The sequence below is a fragment of the Pelecanus crispus genome, chromosome 10 (genome assembly GCF_030463565.1).
Source record: "Pelecanus crispus isolate bPelCri1 chromosome 10, bPelCri1.pri, whole genome shotgun sequence".
Lineage (NCBI taxonomy): Eukaryota > Metazoa > Chordata > Aves > Pelecaniformes > Pelecanidae > Pelecanus > Pelecanus crispus.
In genome coordinates this window covers 34809800-34831371 of record NC_134652.1, presented here as the reverse complement: position 1 = coordinate 34831371, position 21572 = coordinate 34809800, and the positions used below count along the sequence as shown (strand labels likewise).

Genomic DNA, 21572 nt, shown 5'->3' with positions numbered 1-21572 from the left:
TAGAAGTTGCTGATGGGGAAGCAGACAGCAGTACCCTTTGATCAAGAGACACATCTTGATCTCTTTTATCATTTTTTAAAAAAACAATAATATTACAACAAAAAAAATCATCATACAAGCTTTTCGATCAAAGTGTGTCACTGTCTGCTTCCCAGTCAACATACTGCCAGTAAATTGGCAAGGTGCCCAGAAAGAGCAGGCAGCAGCTGGTGGGTTTGATTACCATCTGTAGATCCACTAATGTATAAAATAGTATGTCTCCATCTAGCGGGCAACTGCATTTAACAGGAAATTTGAAAATGGGTTGGAGCCTACTTCCGCGGACGGCAGAAGGAGCTTCGCTAGACTTCCCGTCGGCAGCATTGGGCTCTAGAGCTGTATCATGTTGGAAATCTACCTAAAGCAAGAAAGGCAATCAAGCCCCGCTGGTGGTTCACTGGCTGTACCGGCACTTGCCCTTGAAATCATGTTTTCTCCAGAAGCATTCATAGAATACCTATTTCTGTGCTCTCCCAACAAGCCAGCTCTTTCTAACACTCTGCAGCACCCTGGAAGTCTTACTGGCCAAAACTTGAAAATGTAAAAGAGATGACAGGAAAAGGAAGGTGACAGCAAGGATGCCATTAATGTCCAGAGCTCCTGAAATAAACAGTAAGAAATGAGATGAATATGCCAAGATAATGTTTTCCTTTAAGAAGGATTTAACTACAGCATCTTAAAGCATTAGCCCCCGACTACTCGATGACAGGACACGCAAAATAGTGTGTTAACTTTCTCATGCGGTTTCAGATAACATCCTTGACTGAAGAGCAACAGGGGTAACATGAGATACGCAAATCTGTTTTTCAGAAAAGTGCCACAGAAACAGTCCTTGGGACACAGATTTTAGGATCCACGTGCCTGCTCAAATAAAGGAGAAACTGAGGCAGAAGGCAGCACTGTGACAGCTCTCTCACGACAGACACAGGACTAGAACAAATTATTATTAAAAGACGAATTCTTCCATGTTCATTGTACCACCCTCCCTTTCATGGATTACCATCCTTTTTGACAACAACTCTGCTAGCAATGCACTGACTGGACATATTTTATGCACAGCCATCTAGTGTGAAAACTGCATCCTAATGAAGAACTATCAGTACAGCAAAATGAAATAAAAAACAACAACAAGATCATACTATTGATTTTTTCCATCCACATATGGACTAGACCTAAATTCCCTTAGCCTGAGAAATCTGTTGAGATAACTCTCCAACATAGCATGATTACATTTCATTTAATGACTTCTCTGGATGCACGATAGGTCCTAAAATAGCTCTTATTTTTCTGAATATCTTTTAATAAAGTTGTTTAAGATGCATTTTGATTTGACACACCTAAACTGGTTACAGTAAAGCATTTTCTACTTTTATCATATACTCCATTGCATTAGAAGTAAGTTTATTACTCTATAAATAATTCATTCAAAGGAATTTCAGTTTAACAGCACCTAACAGACGTAATCACTTAAGGTAGCATGCTGGCAAATTTCAGCTTTAAATCAGAAGCTGATCTGTCTTCATATAAAAAAAAAAATCAACTTACCAGAAGAAAGCATAATTTTTAAGAAACTCAGGCATGAGCGCTTAAAAATGAAGTCAATACGTGCCAACAACTTTTGCGCTAATTTATTATATTGCTTGTTTGTGCAGGAAGGGGATGAGATTTATTTCAATCTAATCTAATTCCCTTTATTTCAACAGAAACTACAAGAATTAGAAATGAATGTTGTTCCCTCAACAATTTGCTGTGATAGAAGCTTTATTTTTCAGGTCAGCACTCTCTGTTTTTGATTGCTCAATGGGAGTGCCACAATGGCTAAAAAAAGAAGGCTCTGAAACATTAGGAAATAGAAACTGCTGACTACCTGGTGAAGGAATAATGATTTATAATATATGAATAGGGGCAATAATTGGATAGCAGGCTGTACTCAAAAAAGCCTTAATTCATAGATCTGACATCAGAAAGTCATAATCCATCGATCCAGCATCAGAATGATGGATTATGACTTTTTAAGAACATGTAGACATGTCAGCTTCACGAGCATTCCGGGAATCGTAGTCCAAATTGTTTTACTGAGGTCATTTGAACAATTTCAGCTTTTTCCAATAAAGTTGATGCACTAATATTTTGAAATGTAAAAGTTCTGTTGGATCCATTTTTTCCTTTCAAAACCTAAAAATCCTCTAACCAAATATTACAGGTTGCCATAAATTGTGATTGAAGATTTTTTTTTTTAATTACTTCAAGTCTGTGTCATTTTCTTACAGAGATGACAACAATTTTAAATCCTAATTGATTTTTATGTCAAAAAAGTTTTGTATTCAAATTTGGAGGTGAAAAAACCAAGGTGCAAAGTGAAGGATTAATTACCATGTTTTCTTTCAGGAAGAGCACTGACATATACTATGCACATTTCCCCCTGGACCGCTGCAAGACCTCTGACTCCTTTCTTTTTTCGACCCTGATTAGGTTTCAAACTGTCACTGCCAAAAATAAAGCTACGATGTGAATTTAGATGGAATCTTTTATGAAAAGAAATAATACTCCTGCAATGTGTGAATACGTAGAGGTTGAAATGTATTTTTTATATAGAAGCTTATGACATATTAACTCAAAAAGACATCTAGCCTCTTCATTGAAATACTTGGAACTCCACTTTCCTCATAAAAACAAACATGGGCTAAGGTTATTGATTGAAAAATTCAGGAAAGTTCCAGACATCCTTTCATTGAGCATCACATACTTGGTACAAAATTTCCAGTGGCATTTCTCCATTTGAATTAAAGTGAAACCACCTATAAATTAACAACTGCTGCATCAGACTAATTCAATGGCTCGGACGGGTAAGAGATCTTAAAAAAATGCTCTCTGCTCCAGACAAGTGTTGAGAATAAAAAGAAAATCCCACATTAAATATAAAATATGACTAAATATTTTCAAAGTATACACATATTAAAACCATAAAAAAAACCTGTGACTAAAACCTCTTCCAAAAGTATAAAAACTTTAAGTATACAAGTGACAAGGGCTAAAGGGCAAAAGAAACAAACCAAACCAAGCCGGGGTTGCATATCTCTGTATTTTTCCTGCAAAATCCTTTGTATCACCCCTTGTCTAGAACACTGAGTTTCTCCTTCTCTGGTCTTTCTCACCTTATTTCCCTTCTTACTTGTAAAATGTTTTTAAGACAGCTTATTAATAAAGTAACTACTTATGTGAAGCTGTTTTTTTTTCTTTTTTACTTTTGTATATGTTCTTAACTAAAGCCACCATGGACAGGAGAAGAAGTCATAAGAGCTCTTTTACAATGGTTGAAATAAATTCTTTCACTAAAAACCATGTACATTGAGCAAAGGCATTCTGGGTCCAGTCTTAGCCCAGATTTCAAAACAAACAATGACAACAAGAAGACCAAAGGAAGAGAAAAGACAGCTGTGGAACAGTACCCTTTAAAATCTCAGTGGTTCATAGAACAAAAGGGAAAAATAATGCACTTTTTACAACAGTACGTAGAAGCAATTTACTTCATTTTAACAACTAAATATGAAATGGCTAATAAAAATCACTGCCACGTTACATACACTCCTTCCTCTAAATACACCTAATCTTCTTAGAGGTCTCACATGAAGGGATCACATCACTGAAAAGCAACTACTTCTTTAAAAAAGCCTTAAACAACAATAATACTGCACAACTGATCAAAAGAGAGAGTACCTCATTTGATTAACTTTACCAGGGAATTAACGTTGGCAGGCTGTAATTACTCACTTGGAAGGCAGTCATGAGGACACCATGGCCAACAGTTTTCTGCTTGTGATTTATGTGCTTGAGGTAATGACGAGTGGTCAGGATATCAGTTTTGCAGCTTCCTTCAAAGAGCCTGTTGTGCCGTGCCCTAGCAGCATCAAACCAGGTTCACTATTACTTCATCATCAAACCATCTTCTACCTGAATTTTCCTTGGATCCTTTCCGACCTAGTATTTAACCCAGCTCAACTCAGTTAAGCTTATGACAACAAATGAGTCCAAGTAGGATGGCTACAACCTTTCCAGACAGAAGAATGAATACAGCCCTTAGGACTGCATGCAGGGGAAGACAGGAGCCTGGTAAATTGGGTATCTCCTGATTCCTCCTCTTTTTGGACCTATGCATTAATCCTACCTTTTTTCTTGTTATTAAACTGGTTGTATCCTTTCATTGTCTCCACTGACACCACTAACTCATTTTGTGTATATTATGAAGCAGCAGTCAGATGTTAACTTTCTGTCTTTAATGATGTGTGCTTGAACCAATGACCTTGAAGTGAAAGGCTCTGTAGATCTTTAGCATTCCCTCGATACTCCAGGCCCCTTTATTCATCTAGTTTATAAGCAAAACCTGTGTGCAAGAGGAACGCTTACTCACAATTACAATTTTGATCGTTCTGCTGTGGCAGTACATTGCACTGAAAAAAAATGAATTATAAAGTGCATGGGTTAGTAAAATTTAAATCAAGCAAATGTTTAATATTAAGCCATTTCATCTTTTTCCAAAGTTCAGCAAATTTATTACAAAGCACTGAAATTGCACTTCAAGCCCTAAGGCTTGCAGTGTTGGAGCCTGCCTGATTAATGTAATTAAAAGAATAGCATAACTAAAAATTTATTAAAAATTAAATGTATGTGGCCTTATTGTTTACTTCCAACTGATAGCATGATTTCTAGCTAAAAATTTGCACTGCTTAATACCTGACAAGTTGTTAAAGCACATCCCCTTTCTCCTGCTGTGCATATGATTAAAAGATCAGAGGTTAAACATGGCAATAAAAAAAATCAGGGAATTCTATTTTTGGTCACAGTGGTGCGTAGTTCCCCCTTCTCATTTTTACAATAAGCAGGTACTGCTGAAGACGTGGAAAGTCTCATGACAGGAGGGCATCAAGCTGGAGAAGGGTAGGAAAATGCTTCCTTGAACAGAATCTTCCCCCCTTCCACAGTCACCAAGCGTCTTGTATTGCAGCTTTTTATCTTAGCCGAGACCTGGCTTGCAGAAGGAACCAAGCTATATGAATTAAATTACTAGACATACATAGCTTGTGAGGCCTGATCCAGAGTAATGTTCAATGGGTGCAAAGCTGGCAAGTTTATGTGGCATAAAAATACTCCCTTACACAGTGCTTCCGAGACACTTGCAAATGCATGGCCAGCAAATGCTGGCTAGTGTACTGAGGGATCCCAGAGGTCTAAGAGGCAGGTTTTATGGGACGGAAACCTAATTTTCTTCACTCTGAAATCACAGTAAAAAAAAGCTTACTTTTTCTGCAAATGTTGCCTGCATATCTCCATTTTCTCCTGCAACAATTCTGCATTTTCCTTCAGCCAGTGTACTGATCAGCAGCCTCTCCCAGTACATGAGGTGGAAAGTGAATGAAAAAATTAAAACAAGTTGGCAAATGTACCTATATACACATATTTCATGTTAGCACAGTTATGCTTTAGAAATTATGGCAACAGCAATAGAATTCTGTTGCTGTGATCATGGATAATCAAAGCGAGTGAAAAAAAAAAGCCAGTGCTGAAATATTTTCAAAGGTATGAAAGTCTTTACTGTTGTGTAATTTAAATTTACTTGCCATTACTTGAAATTTCCTTTCATCTGTGTGATTAGAATTTAAATGCTCCCAAAGTATATTAACAAATGTAATTCCTGTTATATTGCAGAAATACTGCAGCAACCTTCTCTTAATGTTGAAAACTAACTAGGCTACTTCATTTACTACAGAAAATACAAAGCAAAATTAGTTAAAATGTTTTGAACATGAAGCTTATTTGGGAATGATCCACAAGACGAACTAATACAGCGCTTTCTATTCTATTTGTACATACACACACATCACAAAGCTATAGCAGTATTTTGTACAACTGTAAATATGGGATGTTTGAATTTTTGCAAGAATATTTTTGAATTTAGTAGTTTTCAGTTTGAGGCCCAATTTTGCTACCATTACATACCATGGTAATGTAGTGTCTATTTTAGATACAAACCTAGTAGTTCCTCTGAAATTACTTGGGATACAGTGGATTGAGGACACCTGAATTGGATTGTAAATCCTAACTGCACACTCAAAGTTTATACCTGACAGCAGTAAAAGAAGCACAGACATTAAAAGCCTTCTCATGAGTTATCCCATGATGAAGTTGACCAAAAGTCTCCGTCTCAACAATTTCTTTAATTTTCAAATTCAAGATGTGATTGATGACTAGAAATTACTGTTCCCTGAAGATAGAGTTCAATAGAATATTAACATCACACTGAAGTTTTTATGCAGCCCAAGTAAATTGAGTCTAAACAGGGAACCAGTTGACAGAGTCAATCTGACCCCTAGGTAAAAATGAAGCTGCAATACCCTGCTGCACCACTACTATTTGTTGTAGCACTGGGCAAGTTCGGTGTACTCTTAATGAGAACCTTTATTTATTCCCCCTGCCGTACTGATCTTACTGGACTTGACACACAGAGTCCTGTAAGTGGCACAAATCTATAAAAATGGCCTTCTATACAGCTGAATTCCAGAGAGCAGGGTTTAGCTTAACAGTCATGCTACCTTTTCTTTACTCTTCATCCATTCTTCCCCAATTGATTTTGTGGGAAAAGAAAAGATCAAATTCTGTATTTCTGTATAGGTTGGAGTTATTGACACCTATCTGATTAAGCAATTAATTTTGCTTCTAAAATTGGTATACATTAACAGATAAGTGCTAAGGAAGGAAGCAGGTTGTCTTTTTAATTGTATCTATTCACTACTAAGTGGAACAAGAACAATTCATGTTATAGTCTGCAAAGCAGTAGATATATTAAAATGGCTATCGAGCACTGAAAAACTTTAGCGTCTAATTCCCAATTCCCAGAGCAACCCACAGTCCCCTGTTTAACATACCATGTCCTGTTGGCCATTTAATGTACAGTCTTTAAACTGTCTTGTTTCCTAAATAAGCTCCCTTACTGCAGACTTCCACATTTTATTCTAATGCATATGGTTTGCTGCTTATTAGTTTGTGTAATGTTCCCGCTACTATGAAAGAAAAAAAGAATAATCCACAAGACAAGTTCTCATTTTATCTTGCACTTGTCAAATATTAAGATTCTCCTAGTCTGTCAGACTTCTAAGCTTGTCTAATGTCTGTCATTTGTATCCAAAATTAATAAAGTCTATCCATGCTGTATGATTTTTCAGTTGCTCTGATTCTGATTATACACAATAATTTGTAATTTAAATTCACAAAAAATGTGCCAATGTAGCAATGTGTTTGCGTTGTCAGTTTTAACGGCTTGGCCTTTATGACTCCGATACCAAAGCCCTGTTCTTTCTGCTCATTACAAAGTTTCAGTAATGCTTGGAATGACCAATTACTTCTGGTAATTTGATTATGTACCCTCTTTCTTTTATTATTTACCCATTTAACTGAGGATTGATCAGAACAAAGAGAGACAATTAAATACACTGCAATAAAAACACTATGAATAACAGGAGTAGGAACTGAAGTCAAACCAGCAGTATTTAGGAAACATGGAGATAAGACTGAAATCCTGTCTTTAACTTCTCCTATTGTGTTTTGCTGTGCCAGGGTTGCAAAGAAAAGGATATTATTTTACATTCAGTAATTCAGAGCACTATATTTGCAAGCACAGCAAGGAGGGAGAGACAAAAGATAAAATCTCTGTCATGGCAAGATGAGTAATGTTTGGCTCCATCCTGACAATTTCTTGATTTCTCAAATTAAATGTGATTATTAAACAGAAATGAATGTTCAGTACTGAGTTACATACCAGCATGCATGCGTGCATGCACCTATCAATAGACTCAAGGGGTCATTCTCAAAATGGACAGAAACATAATGATGTTTTTAGAAAACCCACCGGAGGGCACCACAATGCACCACTGGTAGGACTTTAAAAAAAAAAAAAAAAGAAAAAAAAGAAAAAAAAAGAAAAAGTCAGCAACCTAGCCTCTACCCCTCATTTTCTTTTAATCTAGGCCTGCAGGGACAACAGTAATGCTAAAAATTGAAAATAGTCTCCTGCAACAAGCCTAAGTGAGGGTAAAACCTTTAAATACTTCATTTGAAATATGATCATTACAGGTAATTTAACATTTCTCCAAATGTAAATCTTCAACTACATCCTAACTGCTGAAGAACACAAAAAGCTGGCAAAGTATCTTCCTTAGAACAAAAGAAAATCATTAAGAGCCCTAAATGCATAACAGACAGGGATGAAAATGATAAATGGGTGTCATGAATACAAAATGAATGCTAAGAAAAACTCCAAGCGAATGTTAGGCAGATATTAAAAGTAGAATAAGCTCTAAGGAACATCCCTATCACTCCTCCGTTTTATTAAATAAGAGTACTACACACATTATCAACGGTTGCAATGTATTGCAAGTCTATTCACAACACACAACATTCAGTGAATATAAAGATATAGACCTGAATTCCAGCCTGTTAGAGACTGAAACTTGCCCACAGCCTTGATCAATCCAAAATTCAAGACTTCTCAAGCACGGATGTTTTCACAACTCTGAGACCATATTTGGATGGCCTTGCTATAAATGAAGCACGCAACATTCATCTTTATCACTTAGAATCTATGCCATTTCCTTAAGATGGTATTCACAAGCCAAATTTGATATGTACAGTCCAAATAAACTACAGAGCAACTGCACAGAAGATATTGTTCCTTGTGTAGCACTATTTGAATAGGACAGAGAAACAAAACTTCTACCAAGCACATGAATTCTAACACTAAGAAAACAGAGCAATACATGTATAAGCATGTAATTCACGCAAAATGTTCTGTGCTGTGAGAGCTGTAACAATATTTTCTGCAATATGTTTTTAAAATGTTGTTGGATTCTTGTAGAACCAACCAAAAAGATCAGAAGGACCACTCGTGATAAAAAGCGGACAGCAAAATGTTAATGTATTTCAGCTGAAAACATTCATGTTTGTTTGGGTTTTATCCTGAACACAGCACCATTTGCAGTGTAACTCTGCAGAACCTATGCAGGCTCTGGCATAGGCTTTGTAATCTGAGACAAAGACAAAATCTGAGGGTGAAATCAGTCGGGGGGAAAAAAAAAAGGCAAATAAAGTTCACACAAATACTCACCCACTTAGCACCTTAAGGTCAGCCAAAGATTCTGCCCACTCTTACAAGTGAGAAAAAGCAAACACTAGGTATAAACAATTAAGTATTCCTCCTCAGCTGTTTTAAGCTGGTCAAGAGGAGACTCAGGATGACTTCACTACCAAATTTTCAACAGTGCAATGGGAAGCCAAACCATAAAATACTTCAGATAATAGTCTTAATCATGAAACACTCTAAAAGACTCCATCTGCCATCTTTTTAAGCCCACCCTGAAGAGATACAGTATAGTCTTCCCATTGATGTTGTTTTTCTGAGTGCAATAGCTGGCAATACATAATGAAGTCTTCGTTTCTATAAGCAACGCAGTGGATTTGAGAAGAGACTCACAAAGGGCGAGGTTAGTTAAGGCTGATGAAAGTTGCAGATGGGAACCTATTTCCCAAAACAGAAGAACAAGAGATAGTGAAGCTTAGTGGGCTGGAGCTGGCCATCAGCCCACACTGAAGAAGGGGATTGGAAGGACAAAATTTCCCCCCCTGCTCTGTCGGTAGCAACTTGTAAATGACTCCTGCTTCAGGATGAAATGGTGAAAGAAATAGTGTAGGAACTTGGTCATGGCCCCTTTCCCTCCTATCAGCATAGATGCACATGGGCTACCTCAGCTTGCTCTCTTTAGGTGCTCACTAGGTACAGGGAAAGGAGGACATGAAGAGCGCACTAAGCCCAAGTATATGGCTGTCCTTCCAGCACCTTTTGGCAGCTTCTTCCCATATTTCTGGTGCCTCCTAATACTGTTGCAGTGTATTCGGACTCTCATGAAAGAATCAAGCATTATGCTTTGGATAAAGTCCATCCCTTTGCCAAATGTTTTCCCCATTTAAGCCCTAATAAAAACATTTTGAATGATTACACTGAACCTAAATGATGTCGAAGTCTTCCAAAAGTCTAGCAAGCTACAAAGAACAAATAATACAAACGTTGAAGAAAACAGTTGTTTTGTTAATATTCTATTTACACAGCTGGGATCTTAGGAATTTTATCCATCTGTATATTTAGTAAGCAAGGCAAATTAATGTGAAAAATTGCCATTTCCTAAGTGAAAAAAAAAAAAACCCAGTAAAATTAAAAGAATGCTCCCCCCCAGTCTGTCTTTCTCTGCTCCATTCCACATAGACACGCACACCTCCCCCATAGCCATGAACCACGAAGTAACTGGAGAGGATTCTTCACAGACAGATGTAATTTATAACAAAGACAGGAAAAGGCAACCCTAACTCAGAGCTTGCTGCCCTTCCTATAAAGTTCACCTCCTTACCAAGAAAAAGCAGAGAATAATTTGTTTGGTTTCTGTACTCAACTCCTTTTTCTTTTATTGTGAAAAGTTTCCATTGTCCTTTTATGTTTTGATTATTGAGTAAGTTTAAAGACTTGCCAAATAGCCCTAGATTGTTAACAGACCACCACTATTGAACTTTGAATGCTTTAACAAAATAAAGGCACAGTTCACATTAATATTCTATGCCTTCATTTTATTTATTATCTTTTCTTTGAAATTTAAACAATTTTCCTAGCTAAGGTTTATTAAATGTAAGCTTAAGTAGCAATGTAAGTTACCTCACATACTAACCAGCCATCCTATAAAACTCAGCTTTCTAATTAGTAACACCACATTTTGCTGAGCTTAGCATATTTATAGGAAATCAAAATAACGTTTCATGAATTAAATATTCAAATATACCAGATTCAATGTTCAGTAAAAATACTTTATGTTGTATCTTATGACAAGTCGTAAAATTCAAGGTGAAATTAGAAAACATACAAACTTTCTGGTGCATTTTAAAAAGGGACTTTAAAGGATTGCAAAACTTGTCTGTTATTTAGACTTTGAATACATTTGTCCTCATAACACCAACTAAAAGGATAGAAATTTGTAAAAATTTATATCGATTATAAATCATCGCAGAAAGAAATGCCATACTGTTCATTTATATGAATAGGGTCAACATGTTATTCATAACATAAGGTCACAAGATGTATGAATTTGATACATAAATATTCACCCATGGGGATACAATCCCATGAAATATCACATCACTTGTCCACTCCACAGATACTTTTATGAATACAATTTAATCTTCAAGATGACGAAAAGCTGCAGATAAAGGTAGGGGGTACAAAAACAGTTGTATGCTGTAGTATAAGCTCATGGATCTTTGCCTGCCAATTAACAAAAATGATGCTGGAAATTTTGGAAATAGGGCAATTGCTCTGGCAAACCAGTGTCCAGTAAGTCACGCTGGACCAGCAAGTACCGAAACGGTACCTGCTGGCAAACAATTAAAAAAACCCAGAAAAACCCAGCTAAATTTGAACCAGCAAAATATAAATGAAACACAGTACCTTCTTGAATAACTCCTTGATTCATGCTATGTTACATGGAAGAGTTTGACACCAAAAAATAGTATTGTTCTACAGCAGACATAATGCATCGGGTTAATTCAAATAAAATGTGTCCCTTTTTTTGGGCAGATTCCTTACAAATGTTGTCCTTTGAACTACCTAAAAAATTAGGGTGGAGTTTGTGCAAATTACTTTCTACCAACATGCCAGCAGCAGCCTACCTGGTTCTCACCAGCTTACATACAAAGCTCTTTCGACACAGTTTGCCATGTTGGCTGACCTAACGACCTGCTTTCTAGATTCCTGGTTCACCAACAACGTGCCTTATGGACAGCTGAGGGCACATCGCAGACCCCAGAATCATGTGGACCTTGCTCCAGCAGAACCAACTATTCTGTATGGCACCAGGATGGAGCTTGGGCTCCGAAATGGTCTCCAAGAGCACCGCTTTCGTGTGAGGGAGTTTAAACACAGCCATGTAAGAATAGCAATTCTGTTAAAAATGTTTATTTTTTGTTTTAAACTGGAATTAAATCAAACTGAAAAAATCTCAGAATCTTCCATGAAACAAAATTACTGATCTTTGCTCAGCTCCAATTATTTTGTTTTATGCTGGTCAAGTAAAACAACAAGAATTCCCAAAGGGCATCAACAGAGTAAGCTATTCAGGAATACTAGAAAAATAAACCAAAATTCATATCCTAATAGTTTACCTTCAGGTACTTTGCTTAACCACTTCAAAATTTCCCCAAGACACTACTTTTCTGCCAATCTCATTGTCTTCCATAAAATTTACATATTGATTTGATAATTATTTTTAAATGTGTGCTATAGTCTTCCGATATAGCACTTAGTCATTTGGATCTTACAACATTCTGATGAATAGCAGAAGCATGCTGTCATTAACATACTGTCTGTCCTTCCAGTCAAAGCCTACAATTCCTAGCTGACCTGCATTCCAACAAATAAATAAGCCATTACTGCTGTTATTAAGAACTATGTATGTTTACATACACACACACATACAGAAATCAAGCCACTTTCTAAATAAATAATTAAAAAACTCAGAGAGCACATCTGTGTATATATTAATTCCTGCACAGTTCCAGAAATGTTTTACTGCCAACAATTCAAGTTTTTTCCTCTCTCTCTCATTTAACATCATACAGTCAAAAAAATGTGATGCTTTGTCAACTGTTCAACTGAAATAAAAAGTTATGATGAGCTTCACAATTTTTTTTCCTCTAGTGTCTTTGGCTTTTCATCCTCCAGGGTGCTGAGGGTGCTGAGCAACGTGACCCTGGTCACTTCTCAGTTTAGCTCGGTGGATGTGAATAGGTCCACTGAAATAAAAGTTCCAAAGTGCTTAAAGAGAGACACTTGTTTAAACGCTGTCTGGGTCAGAACCATAGTTCTCAGCACACTGAAGGCATAGCCTATGTCAGCTATTTGGTATTTTTCCTGCCTGAATTTTTACTTTCATGACTTCATGCACGTTACTGAATTTAAAAGCAGGTTTGTTTTGTATTTGATGTTTCCTAAGAAAATAATTTAAAAACATTTTGTCAGTCATTCTCTAAAGCAGGATTTGTAAAAGTACTCAGCACTGGCTTAAGAATTCCACTAACTCTCTGGAGCTCTCACTGGCTTTCAGGGCAGCACAGTTCAGCTACCAAAACTCAGGAATGTTAAAATTGCTGTAGAAGACCATCAACATGTTAACCTACATGGAAATGTAACTGTTAAACATCAGTATATCTCCACTACTGGCAACTGAGTATACCAAAGACAATCTTTGAGAAACAAGGGTGGTTTCTACTGTGCAAGATATGCTTGAAATATTTCAAGTAATACTGCATACAATTCCGACAGGCTCCACTTTTCATTCAGACTAATTGCAAGTCCTTCAAGATCTCTCTGGTTATAGCCATAGCAAGCTCCAGGATCAAAGGACTGGATATCAGTGAATTTTTGTCACAAAACCCACTGGCTCTCCAGCTGCTTACTTCAGTAATCCAGTCTTGGGTACTACACGTTTCTGCAATGGACATCAAAAATTTCCCCTCAGACATCAAAAGACCAAGTACCGGTTTGCTAGTTTTAAACGCTTGTAATCGTAAAATAATGAACCTACTCCTGAAGCTGTAGTTTTGATCTTCATAGCAGTAAAGGCTGGAGGAACATGTTTTGAAGCAAAAAATAAATAAGGACATGGAAATTAAAGAAAAACGGGATATAACACTTTATCAAAGATACATGATGCCAGACTAATTTCATAGTTTATATAATAAGATAACTAATTTTCTAGACAAAAGAAATGTGAGAGATGTGATCAATTCATGAGAGGGCAGGAATACCATACAGATGGGACTGCATGACCTTGAAGACTATTGACTCTTGTATTCAATGACAAATTGTGAGGTGACATTGTAGGGATGTAATTTTTTAAAAGCTACTATGCACTGGGAGTACCTCAGCTGGAAAATATAGTAATAAAGGAGAATCAGGATAGCAGACCTACGATGAGACAGCCACATGACACAGGTATAAAATGTGATTCTAGGACCTATCATGTAGGCTATTCCCAGTAGAGAAAAAGAAATTGTTATTGATATTGTACAAGACCTTGCTTTTTTCTAGCAACAATATTACGGCAGTTTGGTCACTTATGTTCAAACAAAACTGATTTAAAGTGGAACAATTATAGAAAAAGGCCAACAGGATGACTAGAGGCTGGTACATATGTAAGAATGCGTGTATCAAAAGCCTACCTTAAAAGCAAAGATTAGAGAAGGCTTGCTTTTCTACGTTAGCTAAATGAAGGCTGACAATAAGATTGCTGTCTCTTTATACACTAGAAAAATAAACACTGGAGATGGAATGAGAACTAAAGGTCAATACTGGCACAAATTGGCACAAGGACAAACACACATAAGCTTGTGATGAATACACTTAGAGAGGAAATTAGAAGTTTTATAACCATTACAGAAACCAGGCACCAGGGCAGCTTTCTAACTGGAAAAGCAAAGACAAAAAAAGTTAACTTTTTAAGCTGGAGTTTGACAGGTTTCTGAAGAGGATTATATATGTTTTCCTACAAGAAAGTGGCACTAGAGCTGACAATTGAAAAGGTCCCTTCCAGTCCTATGCTCTTATTTCCTTCAAAGTAGTCCTGATGTCTTTGCCATGGTGATATTTACAAAACAAAGCTACAGAAAATCAACTCAGTGGTTTTCAAGCATTACAAATATCTGAAACCTCCAAGCTTTGAAAAACATGCACTCCATTAGCTGGGGAATGAGTCTCTCTAGCGTGAACTGATATGCTTATAGAAATGTTCTGGTTTCATACATCTTTAAAATGCAGTTCTCAAGAAATCATTGAGCAAATTTGTTTAAACAATGATTGATTAACCAATCTAAATATGCAACACCTAATGAGGATTACATATCAAAGTCAGCTCCTAGACTTCAGGTCTTTTGACATCAGTAAAAAAGGTTTATTAGCTTTCAAATAGTATATTCTTCCTATCCACCCCCTTAAATTCAAACACAGAAGGGATTTTGTTCAAACTTTCAAAAAAAAACCCAACCCACAATTGGATAAAGACCAGACATAGTCCAAAAGCTTAATGTTTCAGCAAGTAAGGAGTACATGGAAAGAAGGCATTAATGGAAACTGTTTTGGAACTCTAAGTACAGAGGATGATATCTAGTGACTGCTATAATACTGAATCTGCACTGCCATTAAACTTAATCTTCGATATTTTTATTGCAACCTGACCCACTATGACATCTCTAAAGAAAATTACATTGTACACTACTATTTCAAGAAGTCAAACTTAGCTAGTCATCTGGGCCATAAAAAAGCAGATTACTCCATCAGGCTGGCTAAAGCAACTAGGAATAAAACTAGATTTACCAACCACATTATTTTTATTAGGAAATGTTTCAAAGCAGACATAATCCCAAAAGACCTTAGCCTCATTCCATCCAAAAATACACAACAGAGAGCAGCAAAAACATGAACTGCAGTATAAGGTACAATTTGTAAATGTGAGAAAAAAAAAATACAAGATGTGCTGTAATATATCATCCTATCAAAGCAAAATAAATTAACTGAACATGGAAATAGAAAAGAGTAAAAACTTCTACACAATTCACGTATTAACAATTTAAACCTTTCTTATAAGATCTGACATGTGTTAATAGGAATTGCTCCACTGAATCCCTGCACATCAAGATTTAGTCTGTACTCCTTTTGCTTTCTTTGAAATTGCAGGCTAATATAGGTGTACTAAATCACAGCTAGAGAGTAGAAACTCCAGAATGGGCAAAAGGAAAAACCAGTATCCTGAACAACAATATTCCTGAAGAACTCTGGTATGTTAGCACTACATGCTTTTTATTTTGGATCATAGCCACAGAATAGCTAAAGCACTGCTTATTCTGTAATCATTCTAAATGTGGGGAACTGCTCATAATAGTAACAGAAAAAAAAGCAATGCATTTACTTGGCAATCTTAACACTTCTCAGTAATTCCTTGTACCGTCGTGTTTTCTAACAGGTATTCGTGCATACATAATATATAGGTCTTTGTAGATCTGGAATGAAGAAGTAAGGGATTTGATAGCTGGAAAGGCAAGTTTTAAATTTTAAATACTGGCAAAGTAGGTTAGATGTATGATGTGTGTTTTATCATCTAACCAAGCATTCATGTCTTTCAGTTTTAACCTTTTTTTTCCTAGGCAATATGATCACCTCAGGCAGTTTGGTTTAAAGACTTTGTCCAACTTAAAATGTATTTAAATTAGCCAAGCATTTGTTACCTTTTTTTTTTAAGACTTAAATACTGTCTTTATTTTACAAAGGTGGTTCTATTATGCTAGCTACATCAAACGCAGAATATTAATCAGACTGTGAAGCTCCACTAATTAAGTGAACAAAATTTAAGTTACTTAAATTTTGTTAAGTGGCATGGCCACAGATATTGTATGCATAATCTAACTGAGTTTTGAGTCATTTCCCTTTTCTTGTCTGATTTTATTCTACACAGGAAATGACAGGGTCGTTTGGAAATAACTGCAGTCAGTGAAAGATCAAAAAGGAAACCTGATTGAGAACGCTGTATAATTGCCTGTGCTAGAGAAAAAATAAAATCCAGTGAGTTTCCAATCCATCCCTATAAGATTTCTCTGGAAAACACGTACTGTGGTTTCTCTAAAAGGATATCCATTACAACACTAAGTACTGCTTTTATTTGTTGTAGCTGCATCTCTTTCAAAGAAGCAGGTCTTCTCATTAGGCTATTGGACTTTTTTTCAGTAGGTAATACTTTCGGCACACATGGAGCACAAACTTAGTCACTAAGCTAAAGCAAGCCATTTCAGTTGAAGCAAATAATTTCAGTTGAAGCAAGTCATTTCACTGACTTGTCTCAAAGTCTTCATTTGCAAAAAGGAGATAATATTGTAATTAAGCTCTTGGAACACCATGGTTCTTGTTATTTGGACAAATCTGCCCATTACAATTTACAGTCCCCCATTCCAAAAGAATAGACTTTTATCGCTGGAGCTAAAAGAAAACTTCTTAGATGTTAGCAGAACTCAGCTTAGAGTAAGGACCACATCCAGCTGTGGGCTGCGGGCTGCCTACATAGGCTTTTTTTTTTTTTTTTTTGGTAAAATGTTGATCTACACAGCAAGATAGCAGTCAGCCTTTCAGCACAGATTTATTGTCTACTTTCAGCATGCAGATTTCCCAGTCGATCTCCTGCCCACTTCTGTTGCCTGAGCAGATGCACTGTAGAGCACGCGACTCCAGGTGTGCTCCTGCCACAGCCATACACACCAAACCACATCAGCCCCACTAACTTGTCAGGGTTTGAGCTGTTCATCTAAGGGACTGCAAACACAGAAGGTAATGCTCTCCTTTATGGATAAGCATTTCTAAATATAAAAAAGTTGTGGCAAAAGAACTTGAAATCTATGTTGGGTTCACCTCTCATCACATTTTAACACATAAAGCAAGTGCAAATAATGCCATAAATTTGTATGTGTGGCTTCAATGCCTTAAACTGTTACTTATTGAAGAACAATGTATCACCCTATCAAAATAAACTCTACAGGAATATAAGTATTGATTTTCTCAGGCATTGCAGTGTGGTTGGACAAATTAAAGACTCTCTGCCATGGAACTCAGAATACAAAACAGATGGATTAAACTGAAGCAGCGCATAGGTAAGAAATGGCTGTAAGAGAGTTATGGCTAAAAATTGTCATGAAGGTTTTTGTGACAGTTATAATTGTAGATTGCACTTGTTCCTTTGATGGATCATCACCAAAGTAATTCACAGAAACACATCTCTGCCATTCCCTAGTGGAAGCAGTACCTTCAGCAGAGGTGGGGCTCCCCAGCAGACAGACTGTGCAGAGCAACCACTCTTCCATGGCTGGGACACTGTACACTGATCTCAGCCATCCAGAAATGGGTTTTAAGAAAACACAAAGGCATTTCTTTTAAGCTAGTCTACAACTGATAAGATACATTACCCAAATTTACACAAGAAATTACTTAATCAAAGCCTCATTAAAAATAATTTTACCAATTAGAAAGTGCTAACCAGCCATTGATCCGATTAGCAAATATAAAACAACCACCCTAACACAGTAATGCCAAAGTCCTGCTCTACTTATGTAATGAGTTTTGTCACCGATTTCATCATAGTTGCAATTTTAACCCACCTTACAAATGATGAGAATAATTTCCAAATATTTGCATCCATGTCAAGAAAAGTCCTTTTTTGTAATACGGCTACTTAAAAGCAACATGGAAAGAAATTATCCCACATCATTTACAGAGTCAAACCACCAGCCTAAAGTGTAAAGGAAATTTTCCAGTGCATTAATTTTAACTTCACTGTGTACTGATAAGCTAAAATATAAGTGCCATCAAAAAAATTCCACTACCGTGCCTCTCTGAGCAACTAGTTGCCTCCTAATATAAATTATAAATGTAAATCCTTTCCAATGTATTGTAACATACATCCTCAAAATGCACAGTCAGGCTAAAGGAAAGTTTATTTGATGAATTGAATCTGTCTATTTGATTAAAGGCCACATCCTGCATCAATGCATTTTCCTATGTATTTTTTCACATATAAGTTAGAATACATGACAAAGTTTACAGTCAAGCAAATTCAATATTAGTAGCCGAATGTTTTCAAAATGCTGAATTTCTAGCTAGCTTGTTTCTTTACAGACAGTATAATTAACTGTTGGTGGCTACAGTAGAAACTAAACTCTGTACATAGACATGCATACAAAAAATTAGGACTGTGGTCAGACTAGGCTTGGTACAGAACCTTCTGTGATTTTGACTGCTGATTTTAAAATGGAGTCAGACATTGCTAATTCAAATTACATGCATCAACCTATAAATACATACACAAAAGTATTCCTGATTTAACACAACTAACATCTTAACCTAGCAATGCATTTACACTTTTTTGAAATCCAAAATTAATTTTGAATGAGGATCAAAACATCTAACTTGTATTCTTTAATCAGCCATTTTATGTTAGTAATGCAGTAATGTTGACACGAAGTTGCTTTGAGCAATATAAAACATATGCCACGGTGCATTCATTAAATAACTCTGCATAATGAGTTCCATCTATATAAATGACTTACCTCATTACTTATCACAAGTTCTTCTCTAGGACTGTGGAAGAGATATTCATATAGTTTATAGTGTTTAAATAAGCTGAAAAACAAGAGAATATAGTACTATTACAGCTGTAAATCTTTGGAAAGCTAGCAATATTAAAAATTCTGTTAAACGAAGATTAACTCTCCAGCGTGGTAATACTCCAAATTTTAAAAAGAAAAAGTTGTTTAACTTCAGGTGCAGTATGCAGAATATTTAATTTACAGGATTTACTATCAGATGGCCATGGAAAATACAGTATGATACTTAAAAATACATCCACTTTGTCCTTATGAAACTGAGCTCTGAGAAGACAAGTTCTACTCTGAAAAAAGTAATTTCTTAAACACTTATCACCAGGATGCTTATGCCTTTAATATCAGCATTAGCGGACAAGAAGGAAACAAAGCCAAATCAACTTTCAGATTCTGGGATGGGCTGCCAGTCCAGGGAGCAAGTTTGATCTTGGAACACCAAAACAATAAAGAATGGAAGCATTTATTCTCTCAAGGTCATGTTTCAAAATCAGCGTAGTATTTCCTCAAAGAAAAACTGAAGAACTAGATTGACACACTGGAGTTCTGTGTATTACAGAAAAAGTAACTTTAAGTAGACTTTCTCAGTGGCCTAAAATATTTATCTTCCTTAAAACATATATGGCTTTCCTTTTCACATGTTTTAAATAATTTTCCTTGTTCCCTTTCCTAATGACCAGTGATATGGCATTTGTTTAGTCAAAGGTTTGGTTTGTCACAGTCCATCTGTTACAATTACTTGTTCTCTTAAAATCACGATACAGAACTTCTGGCTTCTGTCCTGTCATTTTGACACATGATTTAAAACACAGGTCTGTGATTTCACAGCAAGTCCAGGTTGAAGAATGATTCCAAGAGTTTATCACGCTCCTGCCTGGTGTACCCATGACAGATAAAGCAATATTTGCAGGGAACATCTGTAACTGGTTCCTGTGCTTTCCGGCTAAGGACAGGACACAGGTTCTCAAGAGCATCATCAACCGGGATGGCAGTGCCTCTTTGCTTGGCACTTGCAGGCTTTCTGTGGGGAGGGCTTTAGACTAGATGGCCTCCAGAAGTCCCTTGCAACCTCAATTTTTCTACGGGTCTATGAAAGTACCTACTACACCCAACATACGCAATTATTTAGCTAATGCTAAACACACTGCTACGAGCTGCAGGATATCATGCAAATGCTATGAAAACGTGTTTACAATACCAGTGCCTGGCCACGCAACCCAGCACAGGCTGCTCTTTGAGACGTGGCGCTGCCGGAGGCTCTCAGAGAGCCAGCCCCCGCGGGTGCCACCCTGGCTGGCCGCCCCACGGCGCTGAGGCTTTTCTCCCACCCGGCAGCCTCGCACCCCGGCACGGCTGGCGGAAGGGCTCGACCAGCCAGCTGCATGCAAAGCAGGAGGCTGCTGCGGGGGGATGTAGGTGGCTGAAATACAATCCTGGCTCTGGGAGGAAACAGGGAAGCCAGCTGTGGGAGTTGCTGCTCCGTACACACTATTTTAGCTGACTGCCCTGCCCTGAATCACTACCAGTACTTACTCACTGCCACAGTACCAGAGGTTCCATGAAATACTGCAGACCAGGGACAATTTGCTCCAGTTTAAGTGGTACTAAAGTGCCGACTACTGTACAGCAGTGGTTCTTCCAGCCCATGGAAGCAGCTGAGAATTAGGAGACTAAAATGGTGGCATGGCCTGCCTCGCTTGCACGACAACAGTACACCTTCCAGCAGTTAGTCAAATGCATCTGTGAAGCTTTCAAATACATTTTTACTGGAATGGGCGCAGCCGTTTTTGCACATATGTACAGATGCATTTCCTAATTTGGTGAGAAGTATTATGGCAGCCTCATTGAACATTTGGCTCTTTAAGTGCCATATAAAAGTTTTATTCTACAGTTACATTTAATTCAGTCATTCAATTACCATTAGTTAAAAAACAAATTTGTTTACCAACTTGCACAAGAAATTTGGCTACCGTAAACTACAAGTTCCCTTCCCCCCAAACTCAAAACACACAGGCAATTAATTAAGTTGTTACAATGTTTGCCATTTCATTTGCAGTATATTTTTATCGCAGGACTTCACCAAAGAATTCCTGCCATGTTTCAGTGGAGATATACAATTTATGTTTAAGCAGACTTCAGGACTTAACCTGGAAATGACGCACACCAACTTATGAAAAGATACGTGTCCCCTCATATACACACCTATTATTTGGTAAAATTCTAACAGGGATTATTTGAAAAAGACAAAAAATATTTTA

General features: G+C 37.0%; 1 protein-coding gene across 1 annotated transcript in view; it reads right to left on the bottom strand.

The window, feature by feature from the left end:
• The window catches only part of CABCOCO1 (ciliary associated calcium binding coiled-coil 1), a 49734-nt gene that overhangs the window by 11961 nt on the left and 16201 nt on the right, over positions 1-21572 (bottom strand). The window contains exon 5 of the mRNA XM_075717932.1: positions 19264-19336. Coding sequence (XP_075574047.1) covers positions 19264-19336 — 73 coding nt within the window. The remainder of the gene's footprint in view (positions 1-19263; positions 19337-21572) is intronic.